Source organism: Protopterus annectens, chromosome 10.part0 (assembly GCF_019279795.1).
Source record: "Protopterus annectens isolate FY-2018-M chromosome 10.part0, PAN1.0, whole genome shotgun sequence".
Classification (NCBI taxonomy): Eukaryota; Metazoa; Chordata; order Ceratodontiformes; family Protopteridae; genus Protopterus; species Protopterus annectens.
In genome coordinates, this window is record NC_056744.1 from 331384487 (window position 1) to 331406472 (window position 21986).

A 21986-nucleotide genomic window follows, 5' to 3' on the forward strand; every position below is an offset into this window, starting at 1 on the left:
TCATGTTCAGGGTTTATGGCAAGATGAAAGGATACGACAAGACAGGGGAATAGAGCACTGGTTGTCTGGCTATTAACAGAATTGGAGAAACCACGTCATAAGCTTCAGGTGTGAAATGTCTGGGTGAAATCAGGCCTGTCGAGTGAGACAGGAGGTCTGAAATCGGATCCAGAATCCAAGGCTGGTAAATCAGATGAGGCCAAAGGAAGGGGAACCAAACCTGTCAAGGTCAGTAAGGTGCAATAAGGATGACTTCGCTCCTCCACCTGGCAGCTTTCTGCCAAAAATTTTGGAATTCATGCAAGAGGCAGGTAGGCATAAAGCAGACCAGGTGGTCAATTCTAAAGCACAGCCTCCCATGGTGACTCCCCCTGTGGGGGGATTACGGCAATGTAGCTGCAGCATTTGTTGTTTAAAGGATCACAGCAAGGCTGGCTGCACTGACAAAACATTTGTCAATTGAGACCACTCGTGAGGTGGAAAAATGTACCTGCTCACTATCACAATGGTCTACTCTGGAATGTGCTGCTATGAGAAAGCAGCCGGATGAGCTTGCCCATAGCCATACGGAGTGCTTTCAACACAAGGAGTAAGACTTGGTCCCTCCTTGTTTGTTGTTGAAAAAAAACTACTGCCATTGTCTGCCTGGATAGCAATTGTCCCTGAAGGGAGAGCATTCTGGAAAGCCTGTAATGCTAATAGCACTGCTCCCATCTCCAAGACATTTATATGCAAGTTGGCCTCTTTGGGGGACCAAGTGCCTTGGACAGTTTTCCCCAGAAAGTGCTCCCACCCCAACTGGTAAGCATCAATGGTCACTATGGCCTTGGGCTGCGGGAGAATGGACGGCATTGTAGAACCTGATCCGATGTAATCAGCCACCAGAAATCTCTTGCATGCCTGAGTGATTCTACTACTGACATGCATTTCGTAATACACTCTGGGGGCTGTGTTGAGGCTGAAGGGCAGAGCTCTGAACTGGTAGTGACTAGGTTTATCTTTGTGACAGTACAAGTATGATCCTGAAGATCCATAGAGCACATCCAGTTATCCTGGTCTAGAAAAGGGAGGCTGGACTGAACCGTCCGTAACCATTCAAAATTGTGTCCAGAACTGAGTCAAGTTGCCAAGATCCAAAATTGGTCTCCTGTTTTGGCACTAAAGAATCATGATTAAATTCTGGATTCTATTTGGTCTGGTAGGACCTCAATGACTCTAGCCGCCTTTGTAATCAAATTGCTGCTTCTTTCTTCCGATTGGGTGGAACATCAGGAATTGTTTGTGGAGTTGGAGGTGATAGGGAAAAGGGTATCCTATGTACCCAGTTAAGTCTACCCAGGCTCTCTGGTACAGGGATAGTCGGCCCTCAATCGTCTCCAGAGATGGATAAATAGGTCCTCTTTTCAGAAGCACTGGTAGGGTCTGTCAGAGAAAATCTCTGGACCCCTGGTTTTGTGGTCTCCTCTGCCATGGTGATGTCGTGTTCCCTAGGGGCAGGGGGGAGACTTCTCCATGTGCCTTGGATAGGACTCTGGGACATCCTTCTGGGACATCCTGAACCACATCTTCTGACCACCTTGATTCCTCGAAAAGGATCTTTGAGGGGTCAAAAACATATGCTCCCCCTGCAGAGCATCTTTCCATCCTTCTTACACCTAGATATGTCCTTCACTTTGGGGCCAAATAAGAAGTACTCTCAGAGGCAGCACTGAAACAAGGACTTGAAGGGCTCCACAAAAAAAAAAAAAAATCACAAGTGCATCCAGGCACGTCTCCTGATGGAAATGCCGGAATCCACTTGCCCTTGAGGCACCTTCGGCTGCATTCAACATAAGCCTCATGAATGAATTAGAGATACTGAAGGGTAGCCAGCAGAACAGCTCTTTTCAAGAGCTAGGGCAACCCATATCTTTCGTGAAAAGCAGCAAACAAGATCAGAGGTATGCAAGGGGTTGGTGTATTATGGGTAAGGGAGAGGCTAGAGCTTTTTTGGGTACCACAAACTTAAGAGGATAGAATGAAAACCAAGATTATCCAGTTACAAAAATTCTGTCAAAGACTGTTTATTCTGCTAAAAATGGAAGACAAAAAAAATCTGACAATTTGGAAAAAGGACAGCTGAAAAATCTTGGGATTCAGTGGATCAGCTTGCCCCTTTCATCACACAGGCACCTCTGCAGCAGAGGGGCCAAGCACCAAACTTCTATCCAAGGGAGAATTTAAAAATCTCCTTTATCATCTGAAAGGTTCTGAGAATGCAGCCATGCCAACATCATTAAAACAGTACCAGTGGCCATAGCCCTGATAGTAGTACGAGTGTCAAGAGACACACTGTTAACAAGAAGTTTGATTGCACAAGTCAATATGAAGGCATTTAAAGCAGACTTCCTCACAGAAGAAATTGTAGATACTTTCCCAGTTCTTCATAAACTAAACTAATGTATGAAGCTGTCAATTCAAAATTCTGGAAACCAAAGTTGCAGATGGATACACTTCTCATAGTCAACAATAACTTTCCCATCCTTATCGAAGGGAGTAGGACTGGAATTAACTGAATGGTTTAGCAGAAGCAGGATTAACAAAAGCTATAGCTGCTGGGTCAGGCTTGGGAATAGTGGGTAAAAATGTAAAAGACTGAGGAATTATAACTCCTGCCTTTTTAGGGGCAGCTGGCTGACCAATATGGAAAATGCAGACAATAACATCCTCTAAAAAAAAACTGACAGAGGCGGAATTAGCAAGTTCTGAAAAGTCCTGTAACAACTCATAGCATTTCAGGGACTGTGAAACCTTTGTTCTCCCACTGAAGACAATGACATTCTAGCAAATCTCGGTGAAAAATAGCCCCCCCCCCCCCAACAGGGAAAAGTCAGAAATTGAGGTCTCCTCAGTCTTGCAAGATATAGAACACACAAAACAAAGGCTACTGCAGCATTGATCAATGTGATTAACATCCAGAAATTCTGCTTCACACACTAGGGACAATGATTTACTAGATTCTTCCCTACAGGACTGCAGAAACAGGAAATGTAGAATCCAAATCTGAATCAAGCAAAACATAAAAAACAAAGTAGAACAAGCCTGGCTTCTGCTTCATTTTTAAAGCACACAAATGAACTGGGTCCCGCAAAGAGCTCATCCTCAAGACTCTGATAGACATGTACTGATTTTTCATTTAACTGCTGGTAGTTACCGAATGCCTCTACACACCATCCATGCATCTGTTTTATGAGAATTTGGTATGGTGTCATTTTGTACTGGAGTCATATTTAAATGTAGGTGCATGTGACATTTGTAAGTTGCATGTAGATATTGCCATTGCTTAAATGTTACTGCTATCATACAGGTTAACAACTGGCTTAAACAGAAATTTGATTTAGTACAGTGATCTAGCTGGTGGTGGCACCACAAATACAGAAAAGGGGGCACAGGTTCATAGTTAGGTACTAGGCTATCAACCATAGGAGCCTATGCAAGCTTAGCCAACAAGGTTCCCTGGTTTTCGCCACCCAAGGATGCTATTTATCTGCACCCCTGTCTAGCAGGGCCACCAAAGTGATTCCCGGGATTAATTTCTTATTACCCATCCACTCAAACATTTCTTGGAGTGTTAGTGACCAACTCTGCTTGACATAGTGGATTATCTTTCTCCAAAAAGAATCTGGGGGGGGGGGGGGTGTTTGAATGCAAAAAATCAAAGAGACTTTAAACGGATTCAATTACTTTACAACTGCAGTGAAAATGCTCGTCTCAGTCCAAAGTGGGTGAAATCCTAGGCAACCAGTGGTTACTATTCTGATCTGCTCCACCGCACGTCAAAACTTGGTCACAAGGGTAGTATACATATGGCTGAAGGCCAGTTACCCCACACAATTTGGTGGTAAACAGCAGCACCAACTGAGACTGCAACACTAGTCAGTCACATATAAAATGGCTGCAGCTGGTAAAGAGTAATCTCAGTCACAGCCACAGATTTTACATACTATCATCTCTCTCTATTCATAAACAGAATTAGACATTCTGCCTGGAGAAAAATGCTGCTCAAAAATCAGTAATGGTTGCATTATAACTTACTTCTGGAGAGCTGTTCCTGTGTTAAAGCATATTGGACAAGATGCTCTTACTGCTGTGTGGTACGGTCTCCATTTGCCTCACTGACCTTTCAGATGAATGAGAGTGCCTGTGATGGCTACTGCTGCTGACCACTAGCCATCTTCCTTTGGTTTACTGCTAATGGCAGAACTAACCTGCATGTTTCACCATATTACACACACACACACACACACACACACACACACACACACACACACACACACACACAATAATATATTCTTGTACTGGGTTACAGTTCACAAGTTGGAACAATTGCAAGACCTGTGGCATTAATTTTGCCAATAAACACACAACTTTTCCAGTCTGAACTTACTATCCAAATGAATTTAATCAGACATACAAAAGATCCACTATCACCCACAGAGTCGCACTTTCAAAACGGCGATATCCGACAAACCACCCAGTATTCTTTTCCTCACCCATTCATGAGCTACATACACAAGGAGAGTCAAAGCTGAAGAAAAAGGAAACTGAAAATGTAACTCCTCTCATCTCCGACCCTCTATAAGCATCTGTGAAGTCCCATGCAACAAAACTGAAAGAGCAAAATATGCAACATACCAGTACCAAGATACCATCCTGCATAACCAAAGCTTTAAAACTGCATCCGTGACCTGTTTCACTGTAGACATCACTGACAGACTCCAGGGTAGTTCTGTATGGCAAAAGCAGCATGCTTTTCCCCAGCAACACTCACTCAGGCATGTTAATGTGTACTACATCAGCATGTACAGAATGGGGAATAGCCAGAATTTAATTGTTGTACTCCATATCATATCCTCACTCTGTACAAGGTGTCAAATATCTGCAGACAAATCCAACAAGCTCCAATCCAAGACGGATGCCAAACTTGGTGTCTTGTAATATAATGCGCAGAACAGTGCTGATACCAGAACGGCCATTGGGCCTTTCCTCTACCAGAGAACATACCAGAGTTAGGATGAAGTTTGAAAAGCTTGACCACTGGCTTTTACATTTATCACTTTACATACCCATGTATAAAAGGGTTACCAAATTTACCCAATTACAACAGCAATGCTGCTCAGAACCCCCATTTACCAGCAAAATGAGCTTCCAATACACGTGCTATAATCTATACAGCAGGCCACAACTCACAGGCATACTTATCGAGGCAGGTAAAGTAAACCTGCCAATTAACTAGATCGTTCCTCATTTTCAGAGGTATGAAACTAGAGCTGTCCACACGTACACAACTGTAAGAGGAATAGTGCACAGCCTGAGAATTCAAAAATGTCACCAGTCAAGACTCTGGCCAAGTTAAAAGCCATACCCTTCCCCCACTTGTCCTTACCTTACACCAACCAAGATGGTCCTCAACACTGTCCACAGAAAGTGCAAGCATTTTCACGTTACGTTTTTCAAACTCTGGTGCCAGCTTTGCTGCTTGTCCAAGCTCTGTAGTGCAAACAGGAGTATAGTCTTTAGGATGAGAAAAGAGAATCCCCCAGCTAGGAAAAAGAAAGCAAATGCATTATACCAACTAAATTCACTTTTTTTTTTTTTTTTTTTTTTTAAACTTCCACTAAACACAACTTAAATCTATCCCCCATTTAATTTATTTCCAAGTTCTCTCTAGCTTTGCTCCCAATACAGTCATCCTGATCAAAGTCATGAGTATTTTCAGACAAGAATTTGCAAAAAGCTACTCCATTCCCAACCCCACAAACTCTAGCTCTGGAAGCTAGAAAAGAACCTGCTGTTTGATCCATCATTCATGCTGTCAGCTGAAGAGGAACTCCCCACACTTCTGCACTTCTACCTGCCCAAGCTAGACTTCCCGAAAATAAGACCGCTACCACAAGTTCCTCACCACCGGGTGAATCACTGAGCGAAGGAGACAGCTGTCCCAGGATGGAGAGTATCCTTTAAGCAGCCACAAAGGTGGTTGTGCTCGCCAAAATACTTGCAATAGCCACAAGAATGTCCCATTATCACAAGTGTGGGGAGACCAGTCTACATCACTGCAGCAGTCCATAATGCATTTCCAGCATCACCCAAGCCTAAATGCCCACCTCTAAGCCACATCTGTATCGGAGCCCTTCCTCAGAAGGGACTGATGCAGTACATGGCCCCTTCCTCATAGGGGACTGATGCAGTACATGGCCCTCTATTTAGCTCCACCCAACATGATGCACATGACCACCCTCCTTTGACAATATCACATTCTTGAGATACAGACCGAATTCAGGTTGTCTGACCCAGTCAGGCCTTTATCCCTTAGCCTCTAATTCTGGAAAATTCCACCTTCATTATTAAGGCGAGGAAGCATGTACATTTGGTAGTCCAGTTCAAGTACCTTAACGCTAGAAGTATTAAACCTACAGTTACCTACTGCAACAAACTCCACACAAATTATGCACAAATGCTCATGAAGACATTCAGTTATTACCTTGAACTGAACCACCACCACCATTATGAAGGATCTACTTGCCAAATTGAAAGTCTGTTGCACAAAGTTAGAATGAACAAGGACAACGTGATGCAAACTATAAAGCCATAAACAGCATTTTTATTTTTTAAAGAAACCTCTTAGTGATGTTTACAAAGAACCACACAGGACCTTTTAGATATCAGTGGGGCTCAGGCTCTTGGTAAGAACGTCTTGATAAGCAATTATATAGCTTGACAAGCAACTCCCAATTACAGGCTGTGGGTTGTAACCCAAAATCAGGTACAAAGGAGTCATGGTCCATCACTGGAAATGCAATATTACATTCAGGAAGAAATACCTGCATGAGGTTTTGGTAGCCAAGTGAGCATTAAACACCTCATTTTCCTCTAGTTTGTAACTCACCCCCCTCCCATCTCCCATAGAGCTTAGTGGGATAAACTGGATACAATCAGATATTTGACAGTATTAAAGCAAAGTCAAAGGAAAGAAACTAATAAGGAATTCAAACTGTCAAAACTCTGACCCAAAAGTCAAATTTCCTCTTTGTGAGCATCATCACCATAAGTGTAGCTATTAAAAAAATCAAATAAGGGAGAATTAAAGAAATTCAGCAACCTGGTACTTCAAACAAAACATGTTCTGTTCTATTACCTAAAGACTTGTATAAATCTACTGAAGTACTCAAAACATTAGACCGTTATGGCCTACCTTAAGCAACGCAAGGCATTGGTACTAACATAACGAAATACCAAAACTGAGTCATAAGCGCACAAGACAGAACACTGCTCCGTTTAAAAGTCAAATCCATAGTACTTTGTCCATCAGAACACTTGGACTTCAGAATCTTCCTACATTCCAGGCAAGTGTCACAGCTCAGGATGCCTGAAACTGAAGATGAAAGATGTTCACAATGAGATTACTGCTAAAATACAAGTACAGGAGAAAGTTTTTTTTATTTTATTAAACCTCGCGTATGACACTTATCTGGAATGTAGGAAGATTCCAAAGTCCAAGCGTTCTGATGGACAAAAGCGCTTAATTCTTATTCTTTTCAAATAAAAAGTCCAGAGCAGTCTTCTGTCTTGTGGGCTTAGCAACTCAGTTTTGGTATTATTTTGTTTTGTTGGCAATTTTGAGTCGCTACACCTTTAGATCTTTTGGATATTAGTATTAACATGGAAAAGTTGCAACTGGTACCCTGCAGAGCCTTATTTCCATCTTCAATATCTACAAAAAAGGGATGACCAGAACAGAGTATGCTCTTAACAGGCATGATTCTTATCTAAAGGAGAGGGACACCAGCCACAGAAAAGCCAGTCCTATTCTCAGCTGGAGGAGATCACTCGTAGTACTATGCCATCTTTCTTAGATGGACTTTGGCACCATTTGTACAGACCTGACCAGTTGTACAGCAGAAGGAAAATGAGTTTGACAACCATTTTAAAGTGCTGTTTGAGGTACATAAAAGGCCCTGGATTCAAACTGCAGTGGAATTTTGAAGAGTTAATAAGGAGAGACACAAAATGGGTCTAGTGGTTCCCACCCCCTCAAAATTTCCCCAATTGCAAAAGGGCAATGGATGGCCAGGATTCAGCTGCCAACCCAGTTATTAAGGCTGTAGCCTAAGGAAACATATTTTGCTGCAGAATACTTTACCCAGAGAAAGTCTGTGGTGAATATGTGCCTATCCTTAAAGGTCAGCACCAGCATACCAACCAGAGCTCAAATATGACACCACTAGAGCTATAAAGTGAGCCTGCCCCCCATGTGAGAATTAACGTACAAAAAGACTAGGGGACAATTTTTAAATGGGGCAGGAAAAAAAAAAAAATGTGTGAAACTGGGTGATAACTTGTCCCTGTCATTTATTATTAACCTGTCATTTATTATTAACCAAAGCAGCCATGACCGCTAGAACATCTGGCAGCTTATAGCAAAGGTGGAGAAGGAAGACCATGTCAACTTCTAGCCCCCCAAAGAAGTTCTGGGGGAAGGGGGCTATGTCCTGACCATCTGCAGCAAGTTCCCAGCACCAGTCTACTACAGAAAATATACAGCATTCACGTACACCCATAAGCCACATTTTCTGCAAGAATACTGGAAGTAATTTAGGAAACTAGCACGAAACTGGATAAGCACTAAACTATGGAGAGCTTTAACTTCAGAGAATGTACTCAAGACAAGCCGTAGACCTGTAGCATACCCTGACAGGCTACTGGGAATGAATGATACACAGTATGAAATAGGGTTGAAGCCAGTCTTGGAACTGAGAAAGAGGACAGTTTAGCACAATGTAGCCCCCCCCCAAAAAAAAACAGGTCTATATTAAAACATCGAAGTTTCAAAACTTTGAAATGGTCTAATATAGACTCCCTATTCAGCGAAAGCTGAAAACATCGAGCATACAGAACAGTGAATTATTTCCTAGGGGAAAAAAATTGCTGTTCCAAAACACACACAATACAAGCACACCAAATAAACAGCAATCCACACACATACACCTAAAAGCTTACACCTAACCCTACACTAAACTATACACACACCACTAACTATCCGCATACCTCACCCGCGCCCTAACCTTAACTCCCCTAACCCTCACGTCCACACAAATTACACAAATACCTAACCCGCACCCTAACTCTAATTAACCTAACCCGCACTCAATTGCACACTTACCTGAACCCGACCCGCAACTTTCCACCACAGCGCTGAAAATACTGAAGCAATAGAAACAAACAGAATTCTTTCCCTAGGAAAAATTTTGTTTTTCTGTCACGGCGATATTTTCACTTTTCGTTGAACAGGGGTCAATATTAGAAGTTTTGAAACTTAAATAAATCCCTAAATAAAAAAATCGATCTAAATTTCCATTACAAAAGGCCTTCTCTTTCCTTCACGGAGGGAGTCATTTGCAGTAGTAGTTGTAAAACCAAGCTCAGTTACATGCATGCATGTCAGTCTGCTCGAGTGCAACTGTCAGATCAACGTCAAACGCACTGTCAAGAAAGTCAGTAACTCCTATGTTCAAACAGCCTCAGGTAGATGGGCTTTCTGGTGGTGTAAAACTGCTGGCCAGTTACTGCATTTTCTAAAACCTTAAAGATGCCCAGTTTTAAACTAAGCTACTCTGTTGACTGCTGGTGTAGCTTCTCCAAGCAGTGTTTCTAGTACAAGTAGACGTAGAAAGGAAGAAAATCCCACCCGTACGATAAGGAACATCCATCTGTAACAAATCATGTTTTCTGTGCAACAGGAATTTGCTATTAGACAAAAGTCTTTCACCTTACAAAATTACTGAAAGAAATATTTGTGAAGGAAAAATCCATACTCTCCCTCAGAATCCAAGTGTTCAGATTAAGAAATTCCCAGAACTCATCCCCCTGCAATGCCTGCTCTTCTGACTTACAGGAAATAGGAATGCTCTTTCTTGCCTAAAACAGTAGTAGGCAAAGAAAAGGCAGACATGACCTGCTTTGCAAATCTTGCCTTCCTTCCATTTCTGTGGAGATAGTTACCACCTATCCCTCTTTGGGAAGTTGCGTCCTGCAAAAAAACGAAAAACTGGCAAATGTCCTGGCATTTTAGGACAAAAAATATTTGCCAAGTTTTCTTTAATAGTTGCACATTTTGCAGCTGAAACACCAGAAAATAATGCTACAATAAGAAGCTTTTATTTTGACAAAAAATGTGAAAGTTGTGTCTTCTGCACTAGTCATAGGCATGCTTTGTCCTGCAAAATCTCACATTTCTACAAAACAAATGTCCCACTTTGGACATTTGAAGAGGTGGTAACCCTATGTGGAGAGAGAATATTCTCACTGTTCACTTTTCCTGGTAAACTCCCTGGAAAACATACCCATGGTAGGCAAACGTCCCATATTTAGTGACCCTAATGTTATGTACACAAACTAAAACAAGCCTCAACGGAGTCTTATTGTATACATCACGATTGATAGCAGGAGCATTAAACTATCAGACTACATACTTGCATGCTCACCCTCTGGCTGAGCATTCAAAATGGCACTCTATGCACGTGTTCAGTACTTGTATGCATGTGCTGACGTGCTGGAAAGTTTCTTAAAAGTATCTCACACCCTGATTTACATCCTCCCTCTTTACGGAGCTGTCTCATACAAACCATGACATTTCAATAGGCATGCAATTATACAAACCATGACATTTCAATAGGCATGCAACTATACAAACCATGACATTTCAATAGGCATGCAATTAATTATACAGACCCATAGAAAAAACAAACAGTCATGTCCAGGTATCTGGAACTAGGTTTTGAGATGCGACGCTCTCATAACAGTTAACTGGGATTTTAGCAACAGGGACAGTCACTGGGGAATACTTCTGGGACAGCTGCTTTGTTGGTTCTTACCATTTGGAACTAATAAAATTACTGTTCCATTAGGTTAGTACTAGGCTACTTGCCCTTGTGGGCCATTTTAAGCCTAGCCAATTACCCTATGTACGATTCAAACCCTGCACCTTGTGGCTACAAGGTAAGCACCTTAACCATTATTCCAACCTCCCTCATACACTGTTTTTAAATAAATAGATTTTTGCAGTCTCGAACCCAGGACACCATAGCAGTGATTTACCACTAAGCCATGTCATTTTGTAGACCAGTTGCCTGTGAGCCTAATTATTCTAGTCGTTATGCATAAATATCTGTGCACCACTAATATTACCAAATTACAGAACTGTAACAGAAGCATACCCATCAACCTATACGCCTTATTAGTCTTGCACCACTATTATATGTGCCTTATTACACTTTTACTACTATTACTAGATAGTAATTCTGTAACAAATATAACTCTCAACTGATTTTTACATATGGTCCCTGATTTTGCCTTCTGTTTTTGCCCTGTACCTCAAAATGCTTGATTGGCATTATTGAATGTATAATCCTCAACGAGTACAGTCAGTTTCAAACGTATTATTCTTAGAAAAAATACAAAGCTGCTGTTATTACCTTTTCCGATTGGTAGTGTGGTTCTGGGTTCATTTTTACATATGGTCCCTGATTTTGCCTTCTGTTTTTGCCCTGTACCTCAAAATGCTTGATTGGCATTATTGAATGTATAATCCTCAACGAGTACAGTCAGTTTCAAACGTATTATTCTTAGAAAAAATACAAAGCTGTTATTACCTTTTCCGATTGGTAGTGTGGTTCTGGGTTCATTTTTACATATGGTCCCTGATTTTGCCTTCTGTTTTTGCCCTGTACCTCAAAATGCTTGATTGGCATTATTGAATGTATAATCCTCAACGAGTACAGTCAGTTTCAAACGTATTATTCTTAGAAAAAATACAAAGCTGTTATTACCTTTTCCGATTGGTAGTGTGGTTCTGGGTTCATTTTGACAAGCTTGAGCAGGTAAACCAAGGATTTATTTTATTTTTACATTTGTTAACCGGGATAGTCAGACTTGGAACGAGCCAATTTTCAGTGCAGGCCCGGGGAGAAATGCTTCAGATGCAGGTCTTTGTAAAGGATGTTTATCACAAAGAATGTCTGAGATTTAACAAGTTGAGAAAAACATAGGTACTGTCACGTCGAGACTTCAGTTGTTTTGCACTCTGAACTGCAAGTTCAGCCAAGCAATTTCAGGGTATTCAGGACTACTCATAATATGAGCAGAGTACCACTCCTGCAAATTTTTTGAACTGCTGACTTATAAACTGTGCACCATTGTCAGAAATAACTGTGCGGACTACCATGAAGAGGAAAAAGGTCACTTCAGCTTGACGGTACTGGAAGTTAGGTCAATCTCAAACCAGTTTGAAGAATGCAACACCAAGTAACGTTGATCATTCCACTCCAAGATATGTGGCTACTGTCGACCAAGGCAGTTCAGGAATCTGGCTTAACTGAAGTGGTTATTTTTGTTGAAGCGGCTTTGTACTATTACATACTGAACAAGATGAAAGTATTCTCTCAATCTCTTTATAGAAGGCCAAAGTACTAGACCGCTTTCCCTTTTGGAAGGATCAGTTCCTGGCTGGCCAGGATGAAAGATCTTAATACACTCTTGTTGCAAGGATTTTGGAATAATCATCTTAGCACCTTTCATGATGAAAACTAAGCATCAGTCCTTACACCACTAGGTGGGTTGCAAATGGTCTCAGACAGACAGACCAATAGAGTGAAAGTTGTGGATTCAAAGTCAGACTGTCGACCGGTTACGAGTGGAGTTCCACAGAGCTCAGTCGTGGGCAGTCTCCTCTTTGGCATCTACTTCTCAGAAGTCCAGGCCAACACAGGAGTCGTCTGGCTGACGAAGTTTGCAAGCTAGGAGTCATCAACTCCAAGTGATGCAGACATCCTACAAAGGTGTCAGAGACCAATGACTGGTGTCGGAACAATGGCATGAAGCTCAAATGCCAAAAAAGTGATCATCCCCTTTGGAAAAAACTCAGTTCCCACAAATTACCACATTGATGGGAGCCCAGTGAACACTGAAGGGGCCATAAGAGATCTGGGCACCCAGGTTGATAGCCACCTCACCTTCAACCACACTGCCACTGTGGTCAGAAAGTCCTTCTACGTGGCACATCTTATAACCAAAGGTTTCACATACAGGAAGAGAGGTAATCACCCCTCCACTCATACCTCATTAGACCAATCATCGAACATAACACCCAGTTGGGCATATACCTAACCAGACAACAGCTGGAGAGTCCACAAAAGTACCTCACAAAAAAGGATCTGATCTTAGGCCTTAAAACACATGTCCTACATGGACAGACTCAAGTACAGCTGTTCTCAGCCTCTTATCTACTTAAGAGGGGATCTCTACTGGACTTACAAAGCCATATAAGACTTGGCCCTACTTGAAATGCTACACCTAAAGAAACCCCAATCCACCTGCCCCACACGCTCCAGAGATTACAACCTCATTACCACAATTAACAGAACATGCTGGAGGGACAGGTTCAGCCCTCAAAGAATGCCCATACTCTTGAATAAGCTTCCCATTAATGTCAAGCAGAGCATCTTGCCGGCCTCAAGAGGGATCTTGACAACTGGATGGGTGACAAAAGTTCACTCCAGGGATCATTCCAGTTGCCCTACGAGATGGGGTACTGTGAAACATCAGCTGACAGTGCCTGTGCAATTTTTTGGGGCTAGGCTTGTAAAGGCTACAGGGCCATTAGCTTAGTACACACCATGAATCTATAAGATTGTCGGATAAAAATATCTCCGTATGGAAAATAAGGTTGTACTTTTACTGGTAAAGATAGCTTTGAAGGCCATCCTTGACAGAGGTTTAGCTTCTGGAGAATTGGCTTTGAAGCTGTGCAAGTTCTGAGTTCAGGAAAAGAAATCTCATTTCCATAGCCTCAAAATCAAGTTTTCCAGAAAAACAGATCATAAACAATGAGCAATCTGGATAAAATATCAACAAGATAAAAGTTTGCCTTTTGTGTAAAAAAGATTGAAATTGTACTTCCGCAATTTGAGCATCATACACTGCAATATGGCAGGAGCTGTATGCCTAGGTTCTCAAAAAATAAAAGGCTGGTTGTCAGTTTCGATCTGGATAGGGTGACCATAATTATGGAGCTTCAAAACATGCAGATACAATTACCAAAATCTCTCAATCTGGGCATACTGCATCTTGGTCTATGCACAGGGTACTGGCCTACCCTCGACCAAATTTTAGAAGCATCACAGGAAAGAGTAACTTGTTTGTGGGCATCATAGCAAAGAATTGGTGGGGTGGCAATTTTCTGTTTCAGGACATCAAATACTCTGGTGCTGTTCTGACCATAACCAAATTATATCTTTACATGTCAGCTCTCTTCGTGGTGCTGAAAGTTGGCTTAAATCAGGAATGAACTGCCTAGACAGTTTACCATGCCATGAAAACGTTGTAGGGCTTGGACATGGTCTGCAGCTGGCATCTCAAGAATTGCTATGTGTAAGCCTGAACTAGAACTAGTATACAAGTGACCAACATAAGTAACTCCTCGTAGCCTAAATTTGCACTTGAGGATTCAGCTTGAGATTCACTTCATGTGCTCTTTCCACAACTTTGGAGTTTCTCATATTAGGACTTCACCATTGCCTCCTACTAGAATATCATCTACTATAATAGCATAGGGATAGCCAAAAAAAAAAAAAAAAAACTGTTCCCATCGCAAAGAATTCACTGGCAGAATTTATTCCAAACAGCATTCTCAGAAATCTCCATCATCATCATTATTGACCACATTTGGTACATAATTTGTAAGACATTCGGTCAAGCAAAATTTGCCAAAATTAATGCTTTGCATCCAAGACAGGAAAAAAAAAGTAGCATTTGGCATAACGGCAGCAACATCTTGACTGTGTGCATTGGATGAGGTCTGGGATATCCATTCAGGTTCTTCTACTGGACAAAATTCCTCCTAGCTGCACCATTTTGTCCAGCACAGCTTTGACTGCTCTGCATACCCACTGGAACTTTCCATGCTCACCTTACAGAGGTAACCTCTAGATCTTGCTTCAGAGTACATAACTGGTAGTTTCCTGCAAAATATCAGCACACAAAAATACTTTTGCAAAATTCGAGCTATTATGCAGGCTTACACGGTGAACTTCTTTATTAAGTGAAAGCAGTCCCATTTTCAAAGTGTCTCAGAGGCCTAATGAGTGCATGTGTCTTTACTACAAAGAATTACAAGGCACAGCTGTTCCCAGCAGAGTAAGCTCTGAGACTTTGGTTTGAATCTCTTAAATAACCATAAGCAACAAGCTTTGCACAGTTTGACAAATCAAGTTCTTGTGCAGATTTTGGCAGATGTTTCTGCGGACTTAACATTGCATTTTGAGCCAGTATATAGAAATAATGAACCCTAGTAATTTGGTCTGTGTGACAGGGAAGATAGGGGTATTATCTAATGCAGAAATAGAGAATGGGGGGGGGGGTGAGTAGGTGCTGCTGCTTATGAAGGATGAAAGTGCATAAGTTGGGTCTTTTTGGGATTTAGTATTAGCGGAGAGTTTGTTAGCCAGGGTTTTGATGGATGTAAAGGCTTCTTGGGTCTTTATTTGAAGTTATTGGAGGGTGGGGGCAGAGCAGATTAAGGTCAAGTCCTCAGCGTATTGAACCAGGGCTGGCTTTGTGAAGATTTGTAAATATAATGAAAAGTAGGGGTCCAAGAATTTATCCTTGGGGTACTCCTAGTTTTACAGAAGTAGGGTGAAGGAGTTTCCACTGAACAGCTTGTTGGGACAGATGGTCTTGAAACCATAATAGAGTGTGAGTAGTTTTAATTCGGAGTGTTACTAGTTTTGTATGGGAGGCGCCTTTGATAAGTAAAGGAAAACTGCAGACACTAGTTGGCCGTTGCTGCTATTTACTAGGTCACCAAAATGGAGGAGTGCAGTGGTAGGTTTGCTGGCTTGAGGTTTGCTTTACTGAGCATGCTCTGGAATTTGAAGAGACTTTCTCAGACTGTTGTAGAATCTGCAATAGCGGCCATGTGCCAGTTTCTTTTAACCGCATGCTACATACTATCAACATGAGTTTAGTCACTGAGCCTTCTACAGCTATTCTCATTTGTAAGCATACTTGTGTGCTTTTCTGCAAGCTCATATCAGACAAGTCTCAATGGCTATAACATTAAATCAATTTCTCAAAGCAAAATCTTCCTCACTGTCATTTTTAATACCATACACAAGACTGTCCTTTTATCAACTCATCTGTCAAATCACCAAACCTGCATGTTTTAACCTTATTTCTTAAGTCATGGTATATATGCTGCAAAAGTTTCACCTGGTTTTTGATCCCTTGTGTAAAGTAAATGCCTTTCCATTGTAATATTCATTTGGGGATTACACATTTCTCTAAATTTATGTTTCAAGCACTCTGGGTCTTCCATTGTTTCTGTATGGCAGTCTTCCCCCTCCCCTGCAAACACAGCAGGTGCATACACAAATGAACACACTTTCAATGGCCTCTGAACCAGCTAAGTTGAGCAGAATAAGTGCTTTTGTATGTGCATCGGAAAAAGCAGCCTGTATGAAAATATATTCCTGCTCACTCCCCAAATTTCGGCAATACTGTTATCAAAACATATGCAGTGCGGGTCTGCAAAACCATTCTGACATGCGCACAGATTATAGTAAACACAATGCAAAATGACCCTTGTAATTACATACGAACATTCACATACACCTAGTATTTGTAATAAATCAAATGCATAAAAACTTTGAAATACTGCACTCTGCAAAAATATGCCTTGAAATAACTACTTGCAAAATTCTTTTCAAAACATTTTTGTAATTTTGAATATTTTTATCAATGTCGCAGTTTCGGATAGTTTAAAAAAATTGTTTTGAGTATTCTGAGTGCTTTATTTTATATTTGTAGCAAAAGAAATCATTTAAGCAAGTTTTAGTACCTAGAATGTTTTGGACTTGTTTTACAAGCCGTTTGAGCAGTGGGGATGATCTACTCCTGTATATTCCTACAACTTTAACCGGTTGCCTCATGGCTGTTAACTCTAGACCCATTCTGACTCTGTTGCGCTTGTGTCCAGTAAGACATGGCTTCGGTGTTTGTTTAATGTACACCAATACATCAAGATAGATGGCAGAAACACGACTACATACTTACAGCTCACTCAAAATAGCACTCTTGCTTGCACGTGCTTATATGCATATGTTAACTCCCTGCAAAGCTTACTAAAGGTATATTGCACACACTGATCTACACCTACTTCTCTGCACCCAATGAGAGAAGTTCTCCTTTCCATGCAAAGGGTATCCCTACTGAGTGTACCTACGTAAAACACTACACAGAGCCTACACTCGCTTACCATATCTACTGAAGTCCTGCATGTTACTTCAGATACTGGACTGAATGCAGGTTCCATGTGCAGCATTTCTCACCATCTCAGGGGTCTCCTTGCTGAAAGGATACAGCTCTTTATGGAAAAAATGGATGCCCATATAGTGCAAACCAGGCTCTCCAGGAATTACCCACCCAGCAGCAAGTGTAAAAACCACCAACGAAGAACGTTAATATATTATAATAAAAAAAAAAACGTTTAGAGCCTTCGCCCTTTCAGCACCAGGACTTCCATCAGAACCATTAAATTACATCATTACAATTTATTTATTTAAAAAAAAAAAAAAAAAACACCGTGATACAAGACTGAAAAACTGCAAAGGGAAGTATGCGATGAAAACATATGAACGTTTAGTTGTTTGTAAAAACCTTGTTTTATAAAATATGTAGTGGTTAACAAAATATAATTGCAGAGAACTGATTTATTGGGAAGGATGTGAAAAATACTGGAATTTATGTTGGGAAGTTAGCCATGTAGAAAGAAAACTAGCAAAATATAAAAAAAGCATGTGGTACAATAATGTGATTAAACAATAGCAATATGCAAATCCATGGAGAAAAATCAGAATAAATAACTAAAGTAAGGGAAAAAAGTGATGTACCAAGATAAACTATCAGTATTTCCTATGCAGACTTGATATTTCAGTTACAAGTAAAGAGAATATGTAAAATAAAAATAAAGTTGAAAGTGTGTATTCGGTGGGGAGGCAGACAGACCATGTTCTTTTGAAATGTAAAAAGAACCTCTGGAGGAGTGTGCAAAAACGTTTTTAATCTTAATGATAGGACAGAACCCACACTGTGAAAGTAGCGGATTCCAAATCCGACATCAGACCAGTGACAAGTAGAGTACCACAGGGTTCAGTCCTGGGTCCTCTCCTGTTTGGTATCTACTTCTCTGAAGTGCAGGCCAACACAGAACGTCTTTGGCTAACAAAGTTTGCGGATGACTGCAAACTAGGAGCCAAAATCGAAACTCACGATGTGGACAAACTACAGCCATAATCGAAACTCCTAACGATGTGGACAAACTACAAAAGGGCCTCAATAGACAGATACCTGGTGTCAAAGCCATGGCCTGAAGCTCAATGCCAAAAAGTGTATCGTCATCCCCTTTGGTAAAAACTCTGTACCCATGAACTACCACATAGCTGGTAGTCTACTTAATGCCGAAAATGTGATAGAGACCTTGGGACACAGGTGGACAGTAGTCTCTCTTTTGATAATCACATCGCCACAGTGGTCACCGCCACAGTGGTCAGGAAATCCTTCTACGTGGCTCATCTCATCACAAAAGGATTCTCATCCAGAAAGAAAAAAAAAAAAAAGAAGGGTCATTGGTCATTGTTCCCCTCTACTCACTCATTAGACCCATTATAGAGTACAACGCCCCTTTTGGTATGTACCTCAAGACATCTACAACAACTGGAAAGACCACAGAAATACCTCACAAAAAGAGGATTACTGGCCTCAAACATATGCTCTATGCAAACAGTCTAAAAAAACCTACAGCTTTACTCCATCGCATATCGCCTACTCAGGGGCGATCTCTGCCTAACATACAAAGCTATGTCAAACCCAGAGCTGTTGGACATGCTCCACTTAAAGAAATCCCAATCCCTCAGAGCTACACGCCTAGGGACCTTAACCTTGTCACCACAATAAACAGAACATGCTGGAGGGATAGATTCCTGTCCCAGAGACTTCCCATAGTCTGGAGCAGACTACCTATGTCAAACAGAGCTCCTCATTAGCACTCAAGAAAAATCTTGATGATTGGATGGGAAATGGGAAATTCACCCCGGGGATAACTTCAGTGGCTCTGCTCAACAGGGGCACAAGAAAATAATTTTCTTGGGTGGCGAAAGCCAGGGTACATTTTTTGGCTAGGCTTGTATGGGCCATAGGGCCGATAGCCTAGTACCTACCTATGAACAGGATATTGTATGGATATTATACAAATGAGAAAATATGTAAAAAAGGTAGATAATGTATGTTATTTTGGAATGAAAGACTGAATTAAAATTTATTAAAAATCTACATCACATTTAAAAATAGAGGACTGTGGAAGATTGCAGTTGAATTATGGAATGAGGATATTTTAAGAAAAGTGGTAAACAGTATATAATGAGAGGTGTGTGTGTATGTATGTGTCTGTAAATGTGAACGTTTTGCAAATATTCATGCAGTGTTAAATAAGGAGACCCCTACTCTGACAGGTGCTATGGGATCTTTTACATCCACCATCTGATAAAGTCCTAGTGCTGAAATGAAGCTAAACCATTTGTTTTCTTAATATACTTATTGAACATTATTAGTTGAGGTTTTTCACACTAGCTTAAGGTTAGTTTGTACACTTGCTACAGAATAATTCCTGAAGAGTCTGGTTTACACTACATTGTCATCTAAGTGTTTTATTTGCTGCAAGGTCACATGCTGTTCTTTAGGGAAAACTCAACCCTCAGGTCTGTAGCTCTTTGTTAGACCAACATTTTGGTTGGAGTCCAACTATTAAAATTCCCTTACTCCTACAGTTTGACATATTTGTTAACAACCTCATTTAAAAGGCTTACACCATCTTAGCCCTAAAAAGCTCTCTTTTGGAGAAAGGGATACAAATGGAAAGTAAAAATATCCTGCAAGTTCAACCCTGTCATGAGAGAACTGCAAGGTTGAAGGATCTGAGAAAAGGAAAGTGTGTGCTTTTTTGGGACAGAAATAGTTGGGAGACTAGATGGAACAATACTAGTAAAGCAATCCAGACAGACTATAGATTCCTCCCCTTTTCAAACATTTAAGTTCTGAGTTCAGGAAAAGAAATCTCATTTCCATAGCCTCAAAATCAAGTTTTCCAGAAAAACAGATCATAAACAATGAGCAATCTGGATAAAATAACAAGATAAAAGTTTGCCTTTTGTGTAAAAAAGATTGAAATTGTACTTCCGCAATTTGAGCATCATACACTGCAATATGGCAGGAGCTGTATGCCTAGGTTCTCAAAAAATAAAAGGCTGGTTGTCAGTTTCGATCTGGATAGGGTGACCATAATTATGGAGCTTCAAAACATGCAGATACAATTACCAAAATCTCTCAATCTGGGCATACTGCATCTTGGTCTATGCACAGGGTACTGGCCTACCCTCGACCAAATTTTAGAAGCATCACAGGAAAGAGTAACTTGTTTGTGGGCATCATAGCAGAGAATTGGTGGGGTGGCAATTTTCTGTTTCAGGACATCAAATACTCTGGTGCTGTTCTGACCATAACCAAATTATATCTTTACATGTCAGCTCTCTTCGTGGTGCTGAAAGTTGGCTTAAATCAGGAATGAACTGCCTAGACAGTTTACCATGCCATGAAAACGTTGTAGGGCTTGGACATGGTCTGCAGCTGGCATCTCAAGAATTGCTATGTGTAAGCCTGAACTAGAACTAGTATACAAGTGACCAACATAAGTAACTCCTCGTAGCCTAAATTTGCACTTGAGGATTCAGCTTGAGATTCACTTCATGTGCTCTTTCCACAACTTTGGAGTTTCTCATATTAGGACTTCACCATTGCCTCCTACTAGAATATCATCTACTATAATAGCATAGGGATAGCCAAAAAAAAAAAAAAAAAACTGTTCCCATCGCAAAGAATTCACTGGCAGAATTTATTCCAAACAGCATTCTCAGAAATCTCCATCATCATCATTATTGACCACATTTGGTACATAATTTGTAAGACATTCGGTCAAGCAAAATTTGCCAAAATTAATGCTTTGCATCCAAGACAGGAAAAAAAAAGTAGCATTTGGCATAACGGCAGCAACATCTTGACTGTGTGCATTGGATGAGGTCTGGGATATCCATTCAGGTTCTTCTACTGGACAAAATTCCTCCTAGCTGCACCATTTTGTCCAGCACAGCTTTGACTGCTCTGCATACCCACTGGAACTTTCCATGCTCACCTTACAGAGGTAACCTCTAGATCTTGCTTCAGAGTACATAACTGGTAGTTTCCCTGCAAAAATATCAGCACACAAAAAATACTTTTTGCAAAATTCGAGCTATTATGCAGGCTTACACGGTGAACTTCTTTATTAAGTGAAAGCAGTCCCATTTTCAAAGTGTCTCAGAGGCCTAATGAGTGCATGTGTCTTTACTACAAAGAATTACAAGGCACAGCTGTTCCCAGCAGAGTAAGCTCTGAGACTTTGGTTTGAATCTCTTAAATAACCATAAGCAACAAGCTTTGCACAGTTTGACAAATCAAGTTCTTGTGCAGATTTTGGCAGATGTTTCTGCGGACTTAACATTGCATTTTGAGCCAGTATATAGAAATAATGAACCCTAGTAATTTGGTCTGTGTGACAGGGAAGATAGGGGTATTATCTAATGCAGAAATAGAGAATGGGGGGGGGGGGGTGAGTAGGTGCTGCTGCTTATGAAGGATGAAAGTGCATAAGTTGGGTCTTTTTGGGATTTAGTATTAGCGGAGAGTTTGTTAGCCAGGGTTTTGATGGATGTAAAGGCTTCTTGGGTCTTTATTTGAAGTTATTGGAGGGTGGGGGCAGAGCAGATTAAGGTCAAGTCCTCAGCGTATTGAACCAGGGCTGGCTT

General features: G+C 41.0%; 1 protein-coding gene across 1 annotated transcript in view; it reads right to left on the bottom strand.

Moving 5' to 3' along the window:
• PRDX6 (peroxiredoxin 6) overlaps positions 1–21986 on the bottom strand; it is a 228330-nt gene that overhangs the window by 175479 nt on the left and 30865 nt on the right. Inside the window, exon 2 of the mRNA XM_044085221.1 lies at positions 5426–5582. Coding sequence (XP_043941156.1) covers positions 5426–5582 — 157 coding nt within the window. The remainder of the gene's footprint in view (positions 1–5425; positions 5583–21986) is intronic.